We start from the raw sequence: 24,376 nt of genomic DNA on the forward strand, positions 1-24,376 counted from the left end.
TAAGCTAAGATCTTAAGAATAGTTGGAGATATCTAGGCAGGAGAGAAAAAGAAAGATTGCTCTGGGAAGAAGAAATAGCATATGCAAAGTCCCAGAGGTGAGAAAGAATCAGACATTTTTGGAAGGAGAAAAAAAAAAAAAAACAAAACGGAGTGTGGCTGGAATCAGTGCTGTGCTGGAGTCGGCTTGTACCAATATGAAAGAGATGCACAGAGCCAATTCTGTGCATCCCTTTCCAATTCCATGTTAGTGACATCACAATGGTAGTTTGAAATTGGCCATGGTGGGAGTATTTACACCAGGGAAATTGGCAAGTGCTACAAATCAGGGCTTTTTCTTTTTTCCGGAGTCATTTACTAGCACACAATTTGTTAGAGTGTGAACTGGTTAGAATGTAGATGAGGGATAGTTGGAGGCCACAGAAGACAAGCAAAGAGACCAAACTATCTGTACATTCATCTAGAAAGGCTAGATAAGATTATATTATATATAGATAAGATTGCATTAGATTTGTAATGTCACCTTCAAGAAAGAAGGACATTTCAGGATATCAGAAATGCAGAGGACGCAAAGCCCTAACAATAATGGTGCATACTAATATTATGGCGGCCAAGATGAGGAGGAAGAACAGTTGATAGATCCAGAAATGTCCTTTAGGATAGAGGTTTGTGTTTCAATGTCTAGACAGAGACAGAAGACAAGGCTCTGGGCTCATGGAAAGTGAAGAGTTGGAATGAAGACCGTTTCACTGACAAACCCCTCAAAGAACTGCATGCACCTCAGTGAGAAGAGAAAATAAAAGCTCCACATCCTGGCCTGAAAGGTGGTAAGAAAGCTTGCTTTCACCCTGGATCTAGGTGGGGGAAGAAGTACTCTCATAAGAATTTTAAACCCCAGGTCTAAGCCTCATGTGGGTTTAGAGATCCAATTGACAATTTTTACATGCTGCAAAAAATCTGAGACCAAGAATTTAGCATTATCTCAGCGACTGCTGCCAAAGAAAGTGAAAAAGGGTTTCTTCTAGCAGAACACACCCACGACCCTGTTAGCAAAGGGCTCCCATCAAAATCAATAGAATGTTAAAAAAAAATTAAATCTCCTGCTGAAGATTAACTCATGACAAAAAAAAAAATAGCTAAACACACACACAAAAATTCACTGGGAGAGAAACAAACAAAAAAAAAATTCCACAATGCAGAACACCTGGGACTACTGCGGGAGGAACAGAGAAAGCTGTTGAAGATGAGCTCAAAAACAAAATTTACAAAACATGCAAGGAAAAAAATCCACCATAAGAGTCAGCATACTTTATGATCATAGAACAATCTGAAAGAGACTCTGAAATATTCTTTGGCTGCAGTGTGGCAGGTGGTTGAGAGGAGAGGCCAGAGGCAAGGAGGACAGCTAGGAGGTTGTTGCTTTGGTCTGGATGACAGATGAAGGTAGCAGATTAGAATAGAGGCAACAGGGAAATGTGACAGTTTTAAGACCACTGATAATTATGTAATAAATAAGAAACATGAGTTAAAGTGACTTCCACAGGGTTCATGTAGAAATGGAACTGGAACTCAGATATCCTGAGTTAATATCCATGTTCTTTACACCACAGAGCAGTCTCTGGATAGAAGATCCACATGTACAGACAATATTTTTCATGTCTTGCAGCGACCAGCATTTGTAATAACAGTGGAGATGGAAAAACCTGAAGTGGCTGGTATCGTCTTCCTCCCTCCCCAGGGTCAGCTAATACCTCGATCACCCACAGTGGAGGTGAGAGCCTGCCCACTCTCTGACACTTCTGTGGCCCAGACTATCCCCACATCTTACCTTTTGCTCCAGCTCTTTCCTGGCTGTCAGCTCCGAGTCCAGCCTCTCCTCGCATTGCTGCAGACGCTTTCTGAGAAACTCGTTCTCCATCTGGGCACAGTCGAAGCGCATTTGCCACTCGTCTGCTGTTTAATGGAGTCAGGGAGGCCAGGATAAGAGGCCAAATGAGTATAAAGCAGGAATGAGAATGGCTCTCCTCCACTTTCTTGGCTCTTGGCATGCAATTTCACAATATTCACAGAGCCCCTGAGCTTCAACCTTGGACCAAGAAACTATGCTTTAACTCTGAGTTTTAAATAACGCTTCCTTCAGGCAGCCTGTCCTGACCACCTCCAACTGTCTAAAGTTCTTGACTGCTCACTCTTCTAAGGTTAGTTGCCTTATACTGTTTAGTTGTCTCTATAAGTACATTCATATCTTCCCTTTTCCAAGGAAATTTCATAATCCTTAAGGGCAAGGGAGCTGTTTCAGTCATCTGTGAGTCCTTCACACCCTCTGGAAGAGTTCCCTACAAGCTGATTCCCATACATGTTGATACAAGCTCATGGATTGCTTAATGAACCTAATACAATAATCAGGTAAAAAGAGTCATCCTACTAGCCAAATTTATTGGGTTATACAAAGTATATAATCATTGGCTGTTGGTCCAATTAACAAATAAGTAAATTAGCAATAATTCAAGACTACTAAACTGGTCAGAAGATGTCTCCACAAGATAAGATGGATACCAAATCCTTTGATTTGGTAAACATGTCAAAAAAATTATTGGCTGGTTTGATTAAAACTGTTAGACTGATTAGAATGGGTTATTTTAGGTTGATATGTCTTATCTTTTGACTATCTGAATAATAGAATAATGCCCATTAAGTTAATGAAGCTGTGGAAAACATTTCACAAGCGGATGACCAAAGATAAAGACCACCCACTTATTCACCTATCATCCATCCATCTCTCCTTCCATCCATCTATTCACACACTCATTGAGCACACTACTTTGTACAAGATGCAAGGGATAGTGAAATGAATAAGAAGCCATATCCACCTACCTTCCAGAATAATCAAGCAGGGGAAACAAGTAAAAAGATAGCTGAAACCTAGTATGATCAGGGCTTTCATAAAGAAGCTTATAGAAATCAAGAAGAGAACTCAAATTAATAAGACAACAAACTTGTTTTGTTCATCATTGTGTTCCCAGAGTATACTACAATGCCTAGCATTTGGTAAATGCTCGATAACTTCCACTAGAAAGGTGGATAATTGAATGGATAAGATGCTTGACTAGATGATAGGGTAGAGGATTAATGGATAAATAGTTGGTTGTGTAGGTGGAATAGTGGATGGATGGATGGATGTTACTGTAGACAGAGAAGTGGGTGCATGGGTGGATGAATGCATGGATTGAGAGATAAATAAATGGTAGCATATATGGATAGGTGGGTGAGCAGATGGGCAGATGGATGGATGGACAGATGGATGGATGGGTGGATGGATGGATAGATGGATGGTAGGATTAAGTTCTTGAAAGAGGTGACGTCAATAGAGATTTCTACATCATTAACCAAAGGAAGGATGGTATAATAATAAAGAGTTAAAGCTTGTTCAAGCTTCCACCGAGGTAAAAACATCATGATGGGAAAAGCACACTGTCTCTCCAACAGGAAAAGCCTCACAATCACAAGCAGCATGGCCTGCAAAAGTAAGAAGCAGCAGCAGAAAGCATTTCTGCAGCTTCCCATGTACTCTGTGCTACGATGTGCTATAGAGCAAGTGGCATGAGTGGGCAACACGAACAAGAGGGGAAACTGTTCTTCTTCAAGGCTCATCTCTACCTCCAATCTCCCTGCCCATAAGTGCCACCCTTAATCAATGTGTTTTCCTGAGTTTACCTGATCTCCCCATTTATTTTGCAAATATCTTGAGAGCAGGGCCCAATTAAAATTCCTCTGTAACCCCCACAGTGTCCAGCTCAGTGCTGAGTGCATATCATAAAAGGTTCTCTTTAAATATTTAGCCATGCATAAAGGAAAACATATTTTTTAAATAATTCATACTTCATCCTGAACCATAGAGATGGTTGTGGTACCACTGCAATGATATGATTAAAATGTTTTACTGCTTCTTTCAAATTTCCTATATTTTAGACATTTTCTGTAATGAGTATGTATTACTTTCATAATGAAAAACAAAATATTTGTGGGTTGGCTCCTTGGAATGAGCATCCAGAGCTGAGAGCCCACATAGCATTGTGACTAATGTGCTCATGAGCTAAGCACATGTCCCCCTCTCATTAACAGCCCAGTCTTAACAGAGGAAAACAAACTGGGAAGCATTATTTGGACATGAATCTCACGCAGATGGAACTGACACTGGCGCTCCTCTGGGGATTTTTTTAGAAATTACCTCCAAGGCCAGAGACTGTCCCACACTACTGATTCTATACCAACATGTTCCCCTCTCCCTGTGTGTACCCTACCTTGTTGGGTCTTGCTTTTAAGAGAGCCTCAAACTCATCTGTATTAACCTCCCCGGTAAATGCCTGCCACGGGGGTAGCCAGGATGGAAGAAGAACAAGAATTCAACAGAAAATAAATACGCATTGTCCCTTCTCCACAGACCCCTGATCTCCATTCCTCTGAGTGTCCCTGACATTTCAAGGGCACAAATTACCTGGACACACGGAGGGAATAATGCTGACATTTTATAGAAGCTGACCTACTTGATATCCTTCTCACCCAACTTCATTAGGCTGGGGAGAGTAAGAGGCACAGTGACAAGCTAGCAAAGATGTCACCAGGCCATCCAATCACAAAGTCTCCAGGAAACTGTATAAGAAGAATACTCCCAGAAACTCCTTGCACAACTGAACAAATGTATAACATCCCTGGGTAAAACCAAGAGTCCCCTTGCCTTCTCGCCATTCAGTAACTGTTGAGTGTCTGACACTGCTTTACCCTCTGTGAAATGGGGAGAGCTGTAGTTTCTGTTCTGCAGGTTGCTATAAGGATGGACTATGATCTCATTATTCCTCATAATAATAACGGTAAAGCAGCTATTAGCTATTCATCACTCTATGCTACACATGTGGCTAAACATTTTCTAACAATTATTCAAGCCAATCTCCATTTGAAAGAGGAAGAAACTGAGGCACAATTTCTTTGCCCCAAAATCCAAATCTGGAAATACAACTTCATAGGTTCCAACTTTTAACCACTAGACTGCCTTCCTCAAAATTTATGTTCTATTTTTATTTGTATTTTTTTGAGACAGAGTCTTGCTTTGTCACCTAGGCTGAAATGCAGCCTAGGTCTCCCAGGCTTAAGCGATCGTCCCACCTCAGCCTCCCAAGTAGCTGGGACTTCAGGCACATGCCACCACACCTGGCTAATTTTTAAAGTTTTTTATAGAAATGTGGTCTCACTATGTTGCCCAGGCTGGTCTTGAACTCCAGAGCTCAAGCAATCCTCCCACTTCAGCTTCCCAAAGTGCTAGGATTACAGGTGTGAACCACCACTCCAGGCCTCTGAAAATTTATTTTTAAAATATTCACATAAACATAAACATACCTTGCCTATAAAGCCACTATTTTAAAAATCATTACTTGTATTAAAACTAAACAGCACATATCATACGGATAATTTGCTATCTAGGATATTGCTGGATTGTCTGATCAATATCTGCTTATTCCATTAGACTGTAAGTTCCAAGAGAGTAACGCTGTGCCTGTTTGCTCTGCCAGAGTCGCAGTCCCTCATGCAATGTCTAGCACCTAAAAAGTGCTCTATCTATGAGTGACTGGATAAATGGAAAAGACAACTTTGTCCACCAGTTTCCAGCCCCAAGGGTCCCAGGCTGCTCACCTCCTCCAGCAGGATTCCTTTCCAAGTCATTCAACTGAATTTTCTGCTGGGCTTCTTCCAACTGTTTATTCACGTCTCCCAATTTTTTCTGGACTTGTTCATGCTTGCTCTAGAAGAAATGGCTCAAGGTCCAAACTAGAGCTGGACAGAAGACCTGGGCTGGTCATCTTACCCCTGGTGCTTCCAAGGCTCGGATTGGCCACCCTCTGCACAGTCCCCTGAGCCATGCAGAATCCAGGACCATGAGCTAGCCACCTTTGGCACATTTCTCACCAAATCACCTCCAAGGCCAAAGACTGTCCACCTTCTACACAATCCTCTCCTATTTGCCTCTCTAGCCAGGGACTATCCACCCATAACACTCCCAAGGCCAAGGCTTAGGAGACCTAAGTGTCCCCCAGGACCTTGAGCGCAGCAGTCAGTCAATCTGTGCATCTTGCTTAAGCATACTGATCCCCAGTGAGAGGGTCGGGGGACAGACCCAACCATTTTTAGCCACCGTGTTCAGCCACCCCCGGCCACCCCTGACCACTCACCTTGAGCTCCTGGACCTCCCGGAAGGCCTGTAGCCGCTCTGCCCGCTCACTCTCCAGCACCTGGCAGGCCACATCACCTTTGAAGCGCTCATCAGCCAGCTCAGTGGTCAAGTCGGCAATCTGGGACGGGGAACGGTGCGATCAAGGAAGGGTCACTCAGCGGAGCCACCAACCCTTCTCTCCCCATGCAGAGGACCACCTTTGGACAAATCACCAGCTATCATGGGAAAACAACCCTTAAGTATAATCAAGTGGTTAAGAGGATGGACTTCAGAATTTTATTGGTCTTGATGTGGTAGAACTCTTGGTCCAACACTCACTAGCTGTGTAACTTTACACCAAGCAGGATGCCTTGCTGGTTCTCAGTCTTCTCAGACTTAAAGGGGGAAAAACAACATATGTCATTATTTTGAGGATTCAAGGAGATAATCCATTGAAAGCTTAGCACGGTGGCTGGCACGCAGTAAGTGCTCAGTTTTACACATGGCCATTTTAGTGGAATCTCTTTGTAACCAGCTTTTAGCAAATCATCTCACTGGATGTACCAACACTGTCCCTCAGTAAGACACACTGATGGACACCCACAGCACCAGAATGCTCTCCACTAGCCCACCTCTCTGCAATTCTCCATGGCCCATCTGCCCCTAGCAGGTGACAGCATGCACATCCAGTATCAGTGTGTGTGCTCCCAAACTGCTTTTGCCTATTGCATTTTTACTGTAGCTATCTATTATTCAGTTAGCTACTACATAAACTTATAAAATATGGCTGGACAGAGTTTCCATGAAAACCAGGTTGAATGCCTTGGAAGGAATTAATAAAGGTAAGCTGCTTTTAGAAAATGCTGCCAAATAGGCATTGCAACAACTAAAAAGGAAGTCGAAGTAAAAAATTAGGTTTTTGTATTCAAATTACTTTGCCATTTGCTCTGTTTTAAAGAAGCCAAAATTGGAAATCATACAGTTGTATATTACGAGTGTGGTTTGAGAAAGAAAGAAATCAATGGGTCCTGCCTCAGAAATGCAATGATTTCAATTATACATGTAATTAATTTTAAAATAGAATTTCTTAAACGAATTCCCAGCTGCACTGAATTTTTTTTTTCCGATTAACTGACCAGCCACCGATGCCAAGGCTTCTGTGGCATTATTGTTCCAAAATGAAGCATTCAGGGTTTGAGGATACGGCAGAATACGTAGAGGAGAAATGTATTACTGGAGTGTTTGTGGCTAAGAGGCAGAGAAACCTCTTATGGGAGGCAGCAGAATTGTAAGAAAAGAAAGAGGTAGGGTGCAAGGTTCGAATCCAGGCTCAACAACTAACACCTTGGACAATCCTTCCTGCTCTGGAGCCTTGGTCACCTGAGCTGTAAAATGCATTGAATTACGTGTGGTCACATATCCTCTTGCTGCAAATTTTGCATGTGAAGATGTTGGAACACCTCACTCTTTCATCGGACCCTCTGCATCATGACTGATATTTAGGGGCAACTCTGCATTATTTTTACTGAGAAGGTAAATAGTTCTTACAATGAGCAATGTAGCTGTCCTTCCTGAGCTAGCCTCTCTTGGTAGCTTAGGCAGGCTCAAAATTTATTCAGCTGTCCCATGAAGAAGGAAGATGCAGATCTATGTTCTCACATAAAAAAATAAATATCTCCAAGATATATTGCCAAAGGGGAAAAAAAGGCAAATTTGCAGAATAGAATGTTTGGTGTCATCTCATTTTTGTTTGCACAGAACAAAGCACTCCCAAACTGTTAATTGGGATTTTTTTTTTTTTCCTGGAAGGATGATGGGATCACAGGGAACTCCAATTTTCTTGTGATGCATTTCTGTATTTTTTTTTAAACTGATTTTGTAATCAGAAAACAAAACAAAATATCTTTCAAAAGAGTGAAAAAAAAAAAAAAAACAGAATCTGAGGCTGCTCTGTGCATTCCATGCTCCCCATCTGTTTCACTTCTCCTGCCCATCTGCTTCCCACCCTGTTGACCGCATCACCAACTGCTGAGACCAAAATGCACATTTTAATAGACACAGAGGAGAAAGAAGGCTTGGGGGAAGCACTGCAAAGTCACATCACGTGTAAACGGCAGAACTGAGATTTTGAACTCAGACCAGTCAGGTCCAAGTCAGGACCTCCAGTTGATTAATGAGGGACTCTCCTAGGGTGCTCCTGGTTGTCTCCAGCATGGAGCTTTCTCTTGCTGTTCCTTACACTGTGCACCGGGGAAGTCGTTACGTGGCAATGATCTCGGATAGTTGTTAAAATGCAAATTCTAGGGCAGAGCATGATAGCTCATGTTTGTAATCCCAGTGCTTTCAGAGGCTGAGGTAGGAGGATCACTTGAGGCCAGGAGTTCAAGACCAGCCTGGACAACATAGCAAGACCCTGGCTTTACAAAAAAGTTTTTAAAAATTAGCCAGCAGAGATGGTGCGTGCCTATAGTCCCAGCTGCTCTGGAAGCTGAGGCAGGAGGATCACTTGATCCCAGGGGTTCTAGGCTGCAGTAAGCTATGATCACACCACCACTGCACTCCAGCCTGAGTGACAGAGTGAGACCCTGTCTCTTAAAAAATAAAAGAAAATGCAAATTATAGGACTCTCAGACCCCCAAACCAGGATGTCTAAAGCATAATTCAGGAATCTACATTTCAACCTGCTCCAGGGTGATTTTTATGCATGATAAAATGTAAGAATTACTGCCCTAGAAACTGCCAGGATCTCCCCTTAATTTTGGCCTCACACTTGGATTTGGAGGGGTTAAATTTGGTTACCTGTGCAAGATCATTCTTGCTGCAAGAGTGCTGATTTGCACTGGCCACGCGATACAGGGCGGTGCAATCCAGGAATGCCCCAGGTCACAGCCCGAACCACCATCCTTGAAATCAGCATTAATTCCAAGCACCAGGATTGTGTTCTCTCCACCTTAGCCAATTAGTGTGAAATTTAATTTATGCTAATCGGCCTGAGCAAGGGGAGCACACAATTAATTCGATGCATTCATTTTGAGTTTCACAGAACCCAAAGGCTGGAGCCCAAAGGACAATTAGTATTTTCATACTGGGGGGAATGACACATGCTTTTCACGGAGACAAGTGGCTCCTGACCTTCCCCTGTCCCCACAAATCCCTATCCCTTCCCACACCATGGGGCACAGGGGCTTTGGATGAAGGTGAGGAGCAGGCACCGTGCTCAGACCTGTCACGGGATTGCAAATTGAAAACCAGTTTAACGAAGGGGGGAGTCTGGTCTGCAAACCCAGAAGAGTCCTTGCAGATTACTCAAGAACCAATTAACTAGAAATTATCTTGAAAACCTCTCCAGATCTACCACTTGGCCAAATCAACAGAAATATTCTTTCTATTGAGGGACAATTACTCCAAGGGTCTGCCAGAGAGAAGGGGACAGGAATTAATAAATTTGTTGTATATTTTGTATAGAGTGGAAGAGAAAAAACACATCCTGTGCATTGGCCTTATTGGCAGCTTGGGAGAACAGTGAGTAACTGGGATTTCACGGATGTTAAACACTGGACACACATGGGGTCCCTGGGACTGTCACTGTTGCTTGTTATTCACGGATCCACCAAGCACTATGCGAGCATTTGTTGTATGCCAGGTCCTGTTCAGAAGGACCCCACTGGCTGGTCAGAGAGATAAATAAACCACAGGGGCACACACGGGTCTTGGCTTGATCCTGTCTTCAGCTCTTAATATTCACAGACTCCCAAGCCCAAAAACCATCTGACCTGCAGACAGCAGGAAACAGCAACTTTTCGCTCTCCTCCTGTACTTTGCAATTTGCACAGGAAGATCTGTTCATTATAACCCCTTGTGTGAGAAACAGCTCACACTCTTGAAATGCTGAGGATAGGTATGCACTGAGCACTTGGCATATGTCATCTGCTTTAAGCCCTTCAAATACCTTATGAGAAGGGCATTTTTGTTATTCCCTTTTCACAGAACAGGAAACTGAGGAGTTGAGAGAGGGAGTGATTTGCTTAGGATCATAGCTGGTAAGTAGCAGAGGTAGCCCAGCTCGGGCTGCCTGACTCCCAGCACCTGGCTCATAACAACCCCACTATTTTCTGTCCCACATCTACCATCTGACCCTTTCTTTAACCTCCCTCACCCCTCTGGCATCTGGACGTTAGTAAAGTAATTATCCACCTGGAACAAATCAGGCAGCCATAGCCCAGAGAGCTGAGATTAAGTAGCCAGTGGGTACAGATCAAAGACCAAGTAAGATCTGGACCTCAACCACCCTTACTGGGTACTTTGGCCAAAGAGAGCCTGGGTGGATGCCCAGTGGAAGGGGAGCCCCCACTCCCATCCCCTTCAACCTGAGTGATGAAAAGACAAAATGAGGCAGTAGATACAGGACCAGTGCAACTGCAGCACCAGCAGGCTTGTGGGATGTTGGTCAAGGAGATTAAGCCATGGCTTCATTCTCATGGTACTGCCCCAGAGTTGCCTCAGTCAGCAGGGGAAATTGAGAACAAATCTGCAGCTTAGTGGCAGGCTCCCGGGTTCCCCAGAGATGCCTGTTGGGCACCAGTTCCAGCCCTCTGCTGTGCATCCCAGCTGGGTTCACCACTCGCTACTAGTAATAGTAACATATAATAACCATAATAATAACCATCGCCACCACAGAGAGTGCTTACCACATGCACAGGTTTACCCACAGAATGCTCACAATGCTGAGAAGTGGGTACTGATGTTGTCTCCAGGTGACAGATGGGGAAACTGAGGCACTAAGGTGCAAACACTCACCCAAGAACACCAGCCAGACGGTGGCTACTTAACCACGCTGCCAAACTGACTCTTGAGGACTCAATGAATATGGGTCGACTGAACGAATAAGGGCATGACAGCAATTCATACATGGGAAGGCTCTATAGGCTCTGGATATCAGTGGGAATGGGTCAATCTTGTAAGAATGCCAGGAGAAAGGTTATGCCTCTGAGCTGGGCATATGAGGGTGACACACCACCCACTGGCCTTGAGGGTCCCTCTAGAAAGAAGGGACAGTTATGGCCTTTCGGGGGCTTTAGAAGGGGGTTTCAAGGGCCACTAGGGCCCCCCAAGTGTTTCAGCAGAAAGAGGAAATAACCCTAAGATCACGACACCCACATACCCCTTTTTGAAAATGTCCTTTGGTCCTGCCCTACCCTTCAGGATGAAGTCCAAACCTCAAAAGTGATTCTCCTGACCCCCTGCAATCCAGTCCGGCTTCATGCCTCATCTCTAGCCCATAAGCAAACCCCACCCCGCCAAACACACCCCTGCCATACAAGACACTCCAACTACCAGAACTGCACCTGCCAGACCAGGCTTTGCTCTCTGCCTCTGCTCTTGCTGTGTCCTGTACCTGGAATGTCCCCTCACCTTGTCACCTGGCCAGCTCCTGCTTATCCTTCAAGCCTTCTCCCCTGTGAAGCCCTCCCTGACCCCACTTCCCACCTGAGTAGATGCTTCTCCTCTATCACAGTCTGTTTGGAGTTGGCCAGCCCTGGGTTCAAATCACAGTTCTGCCATTCACCAGCTGTGTGATGTAGGGCGAATCACTTCAGCTCTTCGGGCTTCCCTTGCCTCATCTATAAGATGGGGAACTAACACCTTCGTCACAGTTTGAGTTAAAGGTAAAATTAGATAATGCAGGTAAATGCTCACAGTGCTGAGAGGACTTATCACAGCAGCTGGCACAGAACATCACTCATTAAATGTAATGTTTCTAATTAAATTCAGTATGACTCCATTCATTCACTGCATTTGCATTGAATGCTTTGTGCTAGACACAGAAGGGTATAAAACTGTCTAAGATGTGTCATTATCTTCGAGGAATTCACTCTACTGGGGGGGTTGGTGAGCACTTTTAAAAATACATTTATTGGTAATAGTGGTGATGTGGCTTGCTAGATAGCAGGCAGTGTTATAACTGTTATGAAGTAATGATTACCACTGCCATTTTACTGATGATGAAACAAAGGCTAAGAGACTTGAAGAATTTGCCCACAGTCTTGTAGCAATAAAGGTATAAAGTCAATCATCTGGAACTCAAGCTGGCTCAACCCTCTGCCCTCTAAACTAGACATACAAGGTCAGGTCACTGTATTTATTCCTTACCTTGTACTCAAATTATTTATCTGTGTTACAAGACAGGTAGAGAAGAGATTATGGACTCGGTTTTGTGTGGGCAAACTGAGGCACACAGAAAGAATACACCAGCTGTTCTTTAGCAGAGAGGCCTTCGTTACTTCCACCAGGACCATCTATGAATATGACCATCATGCCTCTGCCACTGTCCATCAGGAGACCCTCCCCAGCATGTCCCAGCAGTGAAGGCTCAACAGATTCTAATAGCCTAAGACAGATAAGAAACCAGGCTGTCTAATTCTCCCTGGGAATTAGGGAGCTACCCGTCCAGTTCCTCACGGAAGCATCATGCTGTGGCAGGACTATGGAGTGAGGAGTCAGGAGACCTGGGATGTAGTCTGGGCTCAGTCACCAGTGACCACATGACCCCAACAAGTCACTTTCCTATCCCCTGCTAGAGACAAGCTGGAAGCCACACTGATGACCCATGATCAAACTCCCTCAGCACTTTGCAAACAGACTTTCTGACCTATGTACACCTCCAGTCCCCGTCGGTGGATTGTCTCCACAATGTCTTACCAAAAGCGAAACCTCTCAGGCTAATGAGGCCAGAAATCAGGAGTGCATGGGCCTGTCTTTTGCCATTAATAAGGTCTTGGGGGGAAATCCAGAACCTACTCCAGAGGGGTGGGGGAAAACACCCCACCTCATTATATATCCCATGTGCTCCCAAAACCTTACAGGTGCTTCCAACAAGAAGACCAGCACTGCCTTCTTATGAAAATAAAAAAAAAAAAAACCCAGTTTGCATCAAGGCAGATTTTGCATGCTTGAAGAGTATTTATAGCCAGCTTCTTAGCAGCTCCTCATCTCCTCTTCTTCAAATGAAGCACTTAAATCATTTTGCAATAATGTTGTCTTTTTAATAAGCCTAGTCAAATGGAGTTTTCACTGACGAGACACAACATGTTTTAGTAATGTTGATATTACTGTTTCTCCCCCTCCAGAGACAAAGGGGTGGCATGCAGAGGCCATGAACTGCAGCAGGGGTGTCTTCATAATGCACAGCCCTGGAAGGGTGTCTGCTCCTTGTCTGTTAACAGAAAGTCCCTTCCAAGAAAGCAGATGCACGTGGAAGAAGATATCTTCTAGCTGTTCTCTGGCCTAATGTGTCTCAAAGTGTGGTCCCAGGACAGGCACCTTTAGCATTCGAACTTGTTAGAAATACAGCCTCCCCAAGGCCACAACAAGCCTACTGATTCAGAATCTCTAAGGCTGGAGTCTAGCAATCTGTATTCTGAGAAGTCTTACAGGGCATTCTGATACATTTGCAAGTGCGAGAACCACTGCTCTAAAGCAACGTCACCCACCGAATCAGGATCACCTAGGAGCTGGAGGGCTCCCCACCACCCCCCAAACCAAGAACCTCCTCTTGGATCAGACCCTCAGGAGGTAGACTGGGGAAGATACAGGACTAACAACTCCCCAGGTGACTAGGATGCTCTTTAAAGTGTAATTACAGGCCTGGTGTGGTGGCTCACGCCAGTGCTCTGGGAGGCCAAGGTAGGAGGCTGGCTTGAGCCCAGGAGTTGGAGACCAGCCTGGACAAAGAAGTGAGACCCCTGTCTCCCCCAAAATTGAAAAAAATAGCCAGGTATGGTGATGCACACCTGTGGTCCTGGCTACATGAGAGGCTGAAGTAGGAGGTTCGCTTTAGCCCAGGAGGTTGAGGCTGCAGGGCGCTGTGTTTACTCCACTGCATTCCAGCCTGAGCAACAGAGTGAGATTCTGTCTCAAAAAATAAAAATAAAATTTAATTAATTAACTAATTAAAAAAGAGTAATGACCTCATGAATATAAGGCACGCTATTTGGGTGGTGGTTGCACTAAAAGCCCAGACTTCATCACTATGCAATACATCCATGTGAAAAAAAAAAACTGCCATTGTACCCTCTAAAACTATTTAAAAAATTTTTTAACTTAAAAGCGACCAACATAAACCAGTAGTAGCATTGGAAGTTGGGGAAGATGAAGTGGGAAGGGAGAGAAAGATTTGAGGAAAATAAAGTCATCATAATACTCAGTCATCAAATGTGCTTCCTGGATAAAGCACTGCTTTGACGTCAGTTGATTCATTTTTGATAGAACTGACATCACGCTCTCGGCTTGCAGTTCAGGATGATAGTACCAAAAGTGCTCCTACCCAATCCCTTCTCAATTACTGTGTGAAGATTGCTGAAGTCATACTTTGCTAAATCCCTTAGTGCCCCTTTTATGAGAATCCATGGAATAAATTTCCCTAACACCTCAATACCCAGAAAAGTTACTTATCTCATGCAACAGGTGTTTCTTTTTCTTTAATCTACATGCAATATGTCTATGAAATATCTTGTTTCCCTCTTAGCTTTGGCTGCTAGGAAGCTCAGTGTTGGATTTTTCAGCCCAACTTTAATGCTTCTATTTGACCATTCTTTATCTATCCTGTGTCAGGGACTAGGATTATTTGATGAACAGGGATGAAAGCAGGGATTATTGATCCCTGTTTTAGGGGTTTCAGTCTAGCTGGGACACAGATATAGGAGGTCACTAGGAAAGAGTCAATCCTGTGAGGGGAAACAACTAGGCTAGTGGTAGCACAGAGTAGGGCCCTAATTCACCCTTAGAGTGTTGAAGAGGGCTTCTCAGAGGAAGTGCCACCTAAAATGAGTGACAAGCGATGAAGAGGTATTAACTAGGTGAAGAGGAGAAAGGGAGTGTTCCAGGCAGAGTGAACAGCACATGTGAAGGCTATGAAGTGAAAGGGCATCCAAGGCCAAAGATGGATTTCCATTTTCTACCTCTTCCCCTGGCTTCATACGGTCATCAACTCTTATTTCCCTTTGCTCTGGCTTTCTTCACTTTTAAATTTCATCTTAATTTTTCAAGGCCCCATACATCTTGTAACCATGATACAAGCAAAGAGTTAAAGAGGCTGAGCAGAATATGCTGTAGGTGTTAGCATTTGTTTGCTTGGTTCGGGTTGCAGAAGCGTGAGTCCCCACCCTTCCTTCTCCAAGTGTCCCATAAACTGTAGCTCTGGATGCTAAAGATGTTCATCTCTTCCCTGCACATCTCCCCCAACAACTGATGCATGGCAAATCCGACCTGACAGTTTGTGATTAATGACTACCTCAAATGTCAGCTCAGTGGGAAGGAATTTCCACAGGGAAGTCCCCGATATTCCCAACCAGCCCACAGCTCTCCGATTTTTCACTTCTGCTGTTCTACTCATTGTTGCTGCCAGCAAGAGAGGTCAGACAGCTTGCTCTCGCAAGACATGAATGAGACATCAGGCACGTGTGTGTCATTTCTTCTCCCCCTTACAGTCTTTTGCATAAGAGGAGCACAGGCTCAAGGTGCATCTCAGCCCAGCCTCTCCTAACTCTCTGTGTGGATGTGGTCCTTCCTGCAAGGAACAAGGCTTCTGTCTTCTCCCTGGCCAACTCCACAGTGGACACTTTAATGTGGGGAGAAGGGACACAATCTTACAGGGAAGATGAGAAGAAGCAGAAAAGAGATAGCCTCCTCCCAAACTTCATTCCACATCCCCACGTGAGCCATCTCAGGCTCAACGTGGGTTATCAATATGGGAAGAAGAGTATGTTCTATTGGCTTAATCATAAATCCATTTATAGTTACCATTGTCCATCAACCAAGCCAAACAATATTATAAGCAAGTAGTAACAACACAAGGTGCTCTCGGGTGTAGAAAGCTTTAAATTTTGTCCTGGACTGACAAATATTATCTCACATTGCCCCAGGACCTTGGCACCTGCCATATCTACTCTTTCTACCAGATCTGCATATAGATTACAGCAAATCATTCGGATCTGGAATCAAACATCCCCTTCCATGGAATCCTTCCTTGACCACTTAGGCAAATATAGCCCATGCTCAACCTCCATCACTGTCACCTCCTTCTGCTTCATAGCCATAGCACTTAATGATCTGTGACAAGCTTGCTTGTGGTCTGTTGTCTCCCTCTATCGGCCTGGAGACCTTGTGTAAGGACAGGGACTTCACCTCCTTCCTAGCTCTATCAAGGTGTCCAGTCAAATGTCTAACACGTGGGAGATACTCATATGTATTTGTTGAGTGGGTGAAAACATGGGTTTAATTTGGTCTGTAACAGAATCCTTGGAGGTACCCAGATCTTCATGGAGAAAGAGAGCTGAGAATAGGATGAAGCATGTAAAACACTTACCTACGGTGCAACATTTAAGGAGGCACCAAGAAAAAAAAAACAAAAAACTCTCAGAAATCAAGTATGAATGATTTTAATGCAATATTTAAAAAATCTCAATTAGTCAATGAAGAAAATGTCAACATTTTAAATAAAGATTGGTTCGCACTGTATAGGATGCTTACTTGCCTCACCCTAATCGTGGCCTACAAATTTTGCATTTACTTAAAATGTTGATATTTTGTTCATCAGGGATTTTTTTTGCATTACTTTACAATTTTAAAATATTATTTATTTTGCTGAGGTTTTTGGTGATGCTTTACATTTTATTCCTTAGATAAGTGCCTCCCTTTCCCCAGTCCTGAAAGTCTACATGGAACAGCAGGTTTTCCTCGAAAAGCTCCTCTTTGGTCTAGCCATGGCTTGCTGACCACATGCAAGATAATAGCATATAATATGATTTGCCCGTGTCCTTACCCAAACCTCATAACAAATTGTAATCCCTAGTGTTGGAGGAGGGGCCTGGTGGGAGGTGACTGGATCATGGGGACAGATTTCCTCCTTGCTGCTCTAGTGATAGTGAGTGCGTTCTCACAAGATCTGGTTGTTTAAAAGCGTATAGCACCTCCCCTTTCTCACTCTTCCTTCTGCCCCAGCCATGTAGGACGTGCCTGCTTCCCCTTAACAATCCACCATGATTGTAAGTTTCCTGAGGGCTCCCCAGCCATGCTTCCTGTACAGCCTGTAGAACCCTGAGTGAATCAAACCTCTTTTCTTTATAAATTACCCAGTTCAGATATTTCTTTAGAGCAGTGAAAGAATGGACTAACACAGCATATGACTTTGTCTAGAAGTCTGTCTCTAATTTGCAGTGACCTTCTTGGAGCAAGAACTGTCTGGTTCATATAGTCACCCCCAGCCCATGAAATCAACACCCAACTAAAGAAAGAAAGCATAGGGAATGCAGTCCCACATTCAACCAACATAACCTTCTCCAGTCACATGACCACACCCCAGGTAACCCCTACTCTGAATTTGGTGTTATGATTCCCATAAATACAATGACACCATAAGTATACAAGGATATAACCTTAATCAATCAAGTATTCTTCTGTAACTGAATCATTTTCCTTTGGCACTATGTTTGCAAGAGCAATCCATGTTGATACACATTTTCTAGTTTAAGGATCAGGAAACTTTTTCTGTAAAGATCCAGAGAGTAAATGTTTTAGCTTTCACATGCCACATGGCAGGGCTGAGTAGTTTCAGGTTGCAACTACTCAGCCCTGCCATTGTAGCATGAAAGCAGTCATAGACTACACATAAAGGAATGAGCATGGCTGTGTTCCAATAAAACTTTATCTACAAAATCTGGTGGTGCATTGAATTTGGCCAGTGAGCCACAGTTTTGCCTTTCTCTTCATTCATTTTCACTCTTGGGAGCTCCAGTTTTTACTATCACAAAACATATTAACCTATTCTCGTATTAATAAGCTCCCATTTGAGTGTTTATTTTCCTGTGTTTACATTCCTCCAACACAACAAAGGCTGTTGCTATGAACTTCTTGTATTTTCACATATTCATGGACAAGTTTCTCTAGCATAAATACCTAGAGGTGGAATTGCCAGCCACAGGGCATGGACAGGTTCAGCTTTCATAGATAATGCCAAATTGCTCGAGAGTGATGAGATCAATTTACGATCCCATCAGCGGTAAATAAGAATTCCCACTGCTACACAGCCTTGGCAACACTTGGCTACACCACACTCTTTGATTTTTCCAATCTGATGTGTGAAACAGTACCTATTAAGTTGTTAATTTTCACTTCCTAATTGCTAATTAGGTTGAGTGTCTTTTCATGAGTGTATTGGCCATTTGAATTCCTGAACACTTGAACTCTTGAAACAAGATTCCCTTACTTGGGAACTGCCCATTCATATTATTGACCTATATTTGTTTTTCTGTTCTTATTGGATTCTTCCAATTGGTTTGAGGAAACTCTTTACATATTCTGGACACTCTTTTCCAGTTTGCAAATTCCTACTCCAAGTAAGTAATATATCTTCATTTTATGCTCGGATAAACAAAAGTTCATTATTTCAATATAGTCAAATTTATCATTTTTTCCCTATGATTTGTGTTTTTGTGACTTATTTAAGAAATTCTCCCTTTTGGAACCAGGTGACATGGGTTTGAATCTCAGTTACTCTTGCTGGTTGTGCAGCCTCGAGGAAGATACTTAATATCCCAGGGCCTCAATTTCCTCCACTGTAAAATGGGTTCAATAACAGTATGTGCCTCACAGGTAATTCTGGAGTGCTTGTAAAGCAATTAGCACACTTTCAGGCTATCATTGTTCTCCCCCTTAAACGGATCTCACATACATAAAGAACCCCCACAAGGACCCAAGGGGAGAGATGGGGATACCTTGCTTTCTAGCAAATCTGTATTCTGCCGGAGTTCATTCCGCAACTTCTCTGATTTTTCTAGCTTCCGTCTTAGCGTTGTAAGCTCCTCCTACAAAAACAAACACGTTAACAGAAACCATTCCAGATCAGAGATTAAGTTCCACCTGTGTTAGGAGTGAGCAAAGGGCACAAAGTTTCAGTTAGAAGGAATAAACTTTAGCAATCTATTGCACAGAATGGTGACTATAATAAATAATGATGCACTGTATATTTCAAAATTGCTTGCAAAAAGTAGGTTTTGGCTGGGCACGGTGGCTCACACCTGTAATCCCAGCACTTTGGGAGGCCGAGGCAGGTGGATCACCTGAGGTCGGGAGTTCGAGACCAGCCTGACCAACATGGAGAAACCCTGTCTCCACTAAAAATATAAAATTAGACAGGTGTGTTGGTGCATGCCTGAGATCCCAGCTACTCAGGAGGCTGAGGCAGGAGAATCACTTAAACCCGGGAGGCAGAGGTTGCGATGAGCCAAGATACCACCATTGCACTCCAGCTTGGGCAACAAGAGTGAGATTCTGTATCAAAAAAAAAAAGGTAGGTTTTAAGTGCTTTCACCACAAAAAAATGATAAATGAAGTGATGGATTTGTTAATTAGCTTTGCTTAATCATTTCGTATTGTAAACATATATCAAAACATCACATTATACCCCATAAATATGTACGATTACTCTTTGTAAATTAAAGACGAAAAAAATTTTTTAAAGAGTGGTTGGGGAATGGAGTAATTCAGCCAGCATCCATGAAGATACAGGTGCTAGGTTCCAACAAGAGACTTTTTGCTTCACCACTTCCAAATTTCAGTGTCTCTGTTCATGCAAGTCTGGTCCAGCCCAGCCCTGTCTAGGGGCTGAACACAAATAATCAGAATGAGTCCCTTGCTTTGCCTGAGGCTGGGTATGCCCAAGTGTGAACACCATGCTCCCTTCATTCTCCAGGGATCGCCCTTCTGCCAGTGGCTCAGCACTGTGCCTATGACAGCACCATTCAGAAGCGCTTCACTGCCCACCCACAGCAGGCGGGTGCAATGAACTATGAAGCAGACACGCAAAGGAAGGCCACGCAGCCATAAAGAGAGAACAAGGAAGAGCTCCACAAGAATGGAAATGGCAAGGTTTTCAGAATACCTTTCAAGTAAAAAATAAAAGTCAAAGAAGAATATAGTATTTTTTTTTTTTTTTTTTAGATGAAGTCTCGCTCTGTCGCCCGGGCTGGAGTGCAGTAGCGCGATCTCAGCTCACTGCAAGCTCTGCCTCCCAGATTCCCGCCATTCTCCTGCCTCAGCCTCCCGAGTAGCTGGGACTACAGGCACCCGCCACCTCGCCCGGCTAATTTTTTGTATTTTTTAGTAGAGACGGGGTTCCACCGTGTTAGCCAGGATGGTCTCCATCTCCTGACCTCGTGATCCGCCCACCTCAGCCTCCCAAAGTGCTGGGATCGCAGGCATGAGCCACCGCGCCCAGCCAGTATTCTACTTTTTACATAAGAAATATAATAACTAAATGTGCGTGTGTATTTACTAATTTTTGCAAAATAATAACAAAAAGCATGAACCAGAAACCAATTGAAACAGTTATAAAAGATAGGTGCTAACAGGAAAGAATGATAGAAAAAGAGTATTGTCTGAGAGGTAAAATAATAATAATAATAATAATAATAAATAAATAAAGGACTCAAAGACTCTGCCCACTGAGCTTCTCTGGGTTAAGTAGTGAGTGTTCACGAACCCCTCTGTGTTGATGGAGCGAGAGGAACATCTGGAAGGGGCATCAAGGCTGTTAGGCTTGATCTATTCCTGGATCAAGAATGTTCAGGAATAGGGGCACAGGGTCCGGGATACAAGAAGGAGGAGGGGGGTGTGGGGAGTAGCCACTCAGCACCCTTTCTGCCACATAGACTGACCTCCTTGGCTCGGAGCTGCTCATTTCCAATGGTGGCACTAAGTAGGGGCCGGAGGGAACCAAGGAGCTGCCACCATGGCCAGTCCTTGACTGCGAGGAACATAGCCACATTCTTCTGGATGCACTGCGCAGCCAGTCGGCGAATCTGCAGGGAAGGAGAACACAGACTGGAGGGTCCTTTCCAATCCAGGTGAGGATAAAGGAAGGACAGGAGGCAGAGGGTAGCAAAGGGGCTGGAGGAAGTGGGGTTATTTCCTGGTGGAAGGGACTGGATACCTTAAAACACACACACACACACACACACACACACACACACACACACACACACACAGGCTTCCTTTCTTGTAGTCCTTTTGATATGTCAGGCTCTCTGCATCAACCATGATGCCATAATTTAGTCTTGCATGGCCAAATAATAATAGCAGAAAGAGTAAAAGAAACTATACAATAGGTTACATCTTACACGGGGATTAGGTTTAAAGGTCATCATGCAAAGCAAAACTATCACTGAAAAATCTCTAAAACCACCCACAAATAACAATGTCCAAGATAATGTTATTAGCTTATATTGAAAGGAGATCATTTTTACAGTATATTTAAACAGTAATTCCAAGCTTCTCAAACTTGAATGTGCATCAGAATCCCCCGGAGGGCTTGTTAAACCCCAGATGGCTAGACACCACCCCCAAAGGTGCTGATTCAGCCACTCTGGGATGGAGCCTGGAAACGTGCATTTCTTACAAATCCCCAGGTGATGGTGATGCTGCTGGCCTGGGACCGCAGTTTGAGAAGCACAGACCCACTTCATTCTTATCACTGCGGGGAACCAGAGCAGCACTGACTGGCAGAGAGGCCAAAAGATGCTTTTCCCTCATCACCATCACAGCAGCTGATTCTTGTGCAGCACACATTGAGCTTCCTAAGTGCTAGGAACTTCCCTGAGCATCTCACACACCTCAACTCGGCCCTCAGTATAGTCCTAGGAAGATCATGTTATTTTATGTATTTACAGATGGGGAAAGTGAGGTTCAGAGAGGTATAGTCACATGACCAGTGCCACCCAGCTTCTCAGTGCCAGAGCAGGTCTGAACCCTTGCAGTCTGGCTGCAGAGCCCAGGCTCTGAAACTCTATTCTACATCATTCCAAGGTGTGAGCTACTTGAGTACAGAAGGCCAGTGGGGTTGCCTATAATATTTTCATTATTCATGGTCTCATCTTTTTTCTCTTTCTGCCAAGTACTATACTTGAGTTTACAAGTTCACATAAACTGGAGGCACATACAACAAGACTCCATTCTAGTGGTAGTAGTAATTAAGAATAACAATCCAAAGGTAACAGCAGTTAAAGTTTATTGAGCAATTACTATGTGCCATGTACTGTACTAAGTGCACATCATTTCATCTCACTTTCACCCAGCTACTAAGAGGTAGAGGTGGAATTTGAACATATATTTTATTTGTTACCACAGCCATGTGGTTTTCTCTCTATTGTGCAGCTACAGAGAGGAAATTCAGTCTACAGGGATCTCTGAAGATGGTGACCCTAAATGGGTCAGTGCTTCAAGTTCGACTTGGCCTTTGGTCCCCAAAACCTCAGTGGCTGGGCCCTGGTCATGCCCTGTCTGCTGACCTGTGAAAGTGAATTCCTCCAGAAACAAGACAGGTTGAAAGCATGAACCGGCCCAGGAGGGCTTGGACAACCTCATGGCTACCTAGTGCAAGGCTGACCTCATGGATAATTTGATGTCAATGTCCCAGAAACAGTCATAACATCTTGCAAAGCCTCACTTAAAGTCTCACTGCTCAGGCTGGATCCTTGGGCCAGGTGCACCAGCATCATCCTGAGGGACATGCAGACCCTATGCCCGCTCCAGACCTGTTGGATCAGACTCCGCATGTAAACAGCATGCAGTACCTTCAACTTCTTGAATTCCTGGCGAGACAGAAAGCCCTTGCAAGCCGCCTGGAAGAGAACGATGCTCTGAGATACCAGCTTCTCTCGTTGCCTCTCAAGCCTGGAGATCACACCTGCCTTGAGAAAAACCTGGGGAGAGGGAAGGTTTCAGGTGAGTCCTCTGCTGAAGAAGGTTGTCTACAATGGGAAGTGCTTGCAACTCAGACCCCACTTCTCTTGCACGCACCTACAATATTTGTTGGCAGTTACCCTTTAATTGGGAGGTGGGGGAAGTCTAAATTATCAAAGCATTTTGTCTGCTGATGGCTCCTCTCTCCCTTCCCCTAGGCCCTGGATACTCAGTGTGGGCCACACACCAGCAGCATTGGCACCACCTGGGTGCTTGTCAGAAATGCAGAATCTCGTACTCCATTCCAGACCTGCTAAATCAGAACCTGCATTTTAACATGATCCCCCGGGGATTCCTGTTCACATTCCTCTGAGAAGCACTGCTAGGATGGACTTGCCTAAACTGTTCTGTACACGGTCACCACCTGGAAAGTGTAGTACATGCAGAGTCCCAGACCCCAGGAAAGGCTGGGTGGTGGGTTTAAGGCCAGGCCTGGGAATGTGAATATTTCGATTAAGCACCCCCAGCAATCTGAGTGAAGCAGTGGCTTAGAAACAACTCACTCCAGCTGGGCACGGTAGCTCACGTCTGTAATCCCAGCACTTTGGGAGGCCAAGGTAGGCGGATCACCTGAGGTTGGGAGTTCGAGACCAGCCTGACCAACATGGAGAAACTCTGTCTCTACTAAAAATACAAAATTAGCCAGGCGTGGTGGCAGGTGCCTGTAATCCCAGCTACTCCGGAGGCTGAGGCAAGAGAATCACTTGAACCCGGGAGGCAGAGGTTGTGGTGAGCCGAGATAGTGCCACTGCACTCCAGCCTGGGCAACAAGAGCAAAACTGCCTCAAAAAAAAAAAAAAAAAGAAAGGAAAGAAAAAAAGAAACATCTCAGTCCAGCCTTGTAAGGACGGGCAGAGACAGTGGGGGGAGGGATGACAGTCCTCTTGGTCTGGAGAGGATGGGGTTGGGCTGGTGCCACCCATGGAGGTGCTGAGGGATCTAGCAGGAAACAGCTCTTGGTACACGATTTCCAGGCCGTAGCTCATCAATAATGGATGATGGCCTCTGCAGCACTCTGATCAATGCCTCCTTGGCACCCCACAGAGCCACCTTCTAGTAGACTGCAGGGAACAGGAATGAGGGAAGCTGGGACCCCAGGACTGACTGTCGGCAAAAGATCAAGGCAGAGAGTCCTGGAGGTTTGTATTAAATGCTTTTCTATGAGAACCTGAAGCTTCTGCGCCAGGCCTGCTCCTGCCGATGTGTAAGGGTCGTTCTGGTTTGGTGTGGTCGTTTTCTCATCTTCCGAGAGGCAGAGGAAAAATGCTCTTATGGTGGGATTTGAGTCAGTGACAGGGGAAGGAGTCATTTTTCTGATGCCCTTATGCTGCTTATTTCTAAAAAGAGTCCCATGTGTTACTTCGTCACATGTGGTTTATAA

General features: G+C 44.3%; 1 protein-coding gene across 3 annotated transcripts in view; it reads right to left on the reverse strand.

Moving 5' to 3' along the window:
* The window catches only part of MYO18B (myosin XVIIIB), a 289,444-nt gene that overhangs the window by 145,531 nt on the left and 119,537 nt on the right, over positions 1-24,376 (reverse strand). For all 3 annotated transcript variants that reach the window (XM_017853159.1, XM_017853151.1, XM_017853143.1), the window contains 6 exons: positions 22,827-22,955; positions 20,913-21,056; positions 18,972-19,061; positions 6,221-6,340; positions 5,685-5,793; positions 1,828-1,952 (listed from right to left, as the gene is read on the reverse strand). In XM_017853159.1, the coding sequence (XP_017708648.1) occupies positions 1,828-1,952; positions 5,685-5,793; positions 6,221-6,340; positions 18,972-19,061; positions 20,913-21,056; positions 22,827-22,955 (717 nt within the window). The remainder of the gene's footprint in view (positions 1-1,827; positions 1,953-5,684; positions 5,794-6,220; positions 6,341-18,971; positions 19,062-20,912; positions 21,057-22,826; positions 22,956-24,376) is intronic.

The sequence above is a fragment of the Rhinopithecus bieti genome, unplaced genomic scaffold, assembly GCF_001698545.2.
Source record: "Rhinopithecus bieti isolate Rb0 unplaced genomic scaffold, ASM169854v2 scaffold_2314, whole genome shotgun sequence".
Taxonomy (NCBI): Eukaryota; Metazoa; Chordata; class Mammalia; order Primates; family Cercopithecidae; genus Rhinopithecus; species Rhinopithecus bieti.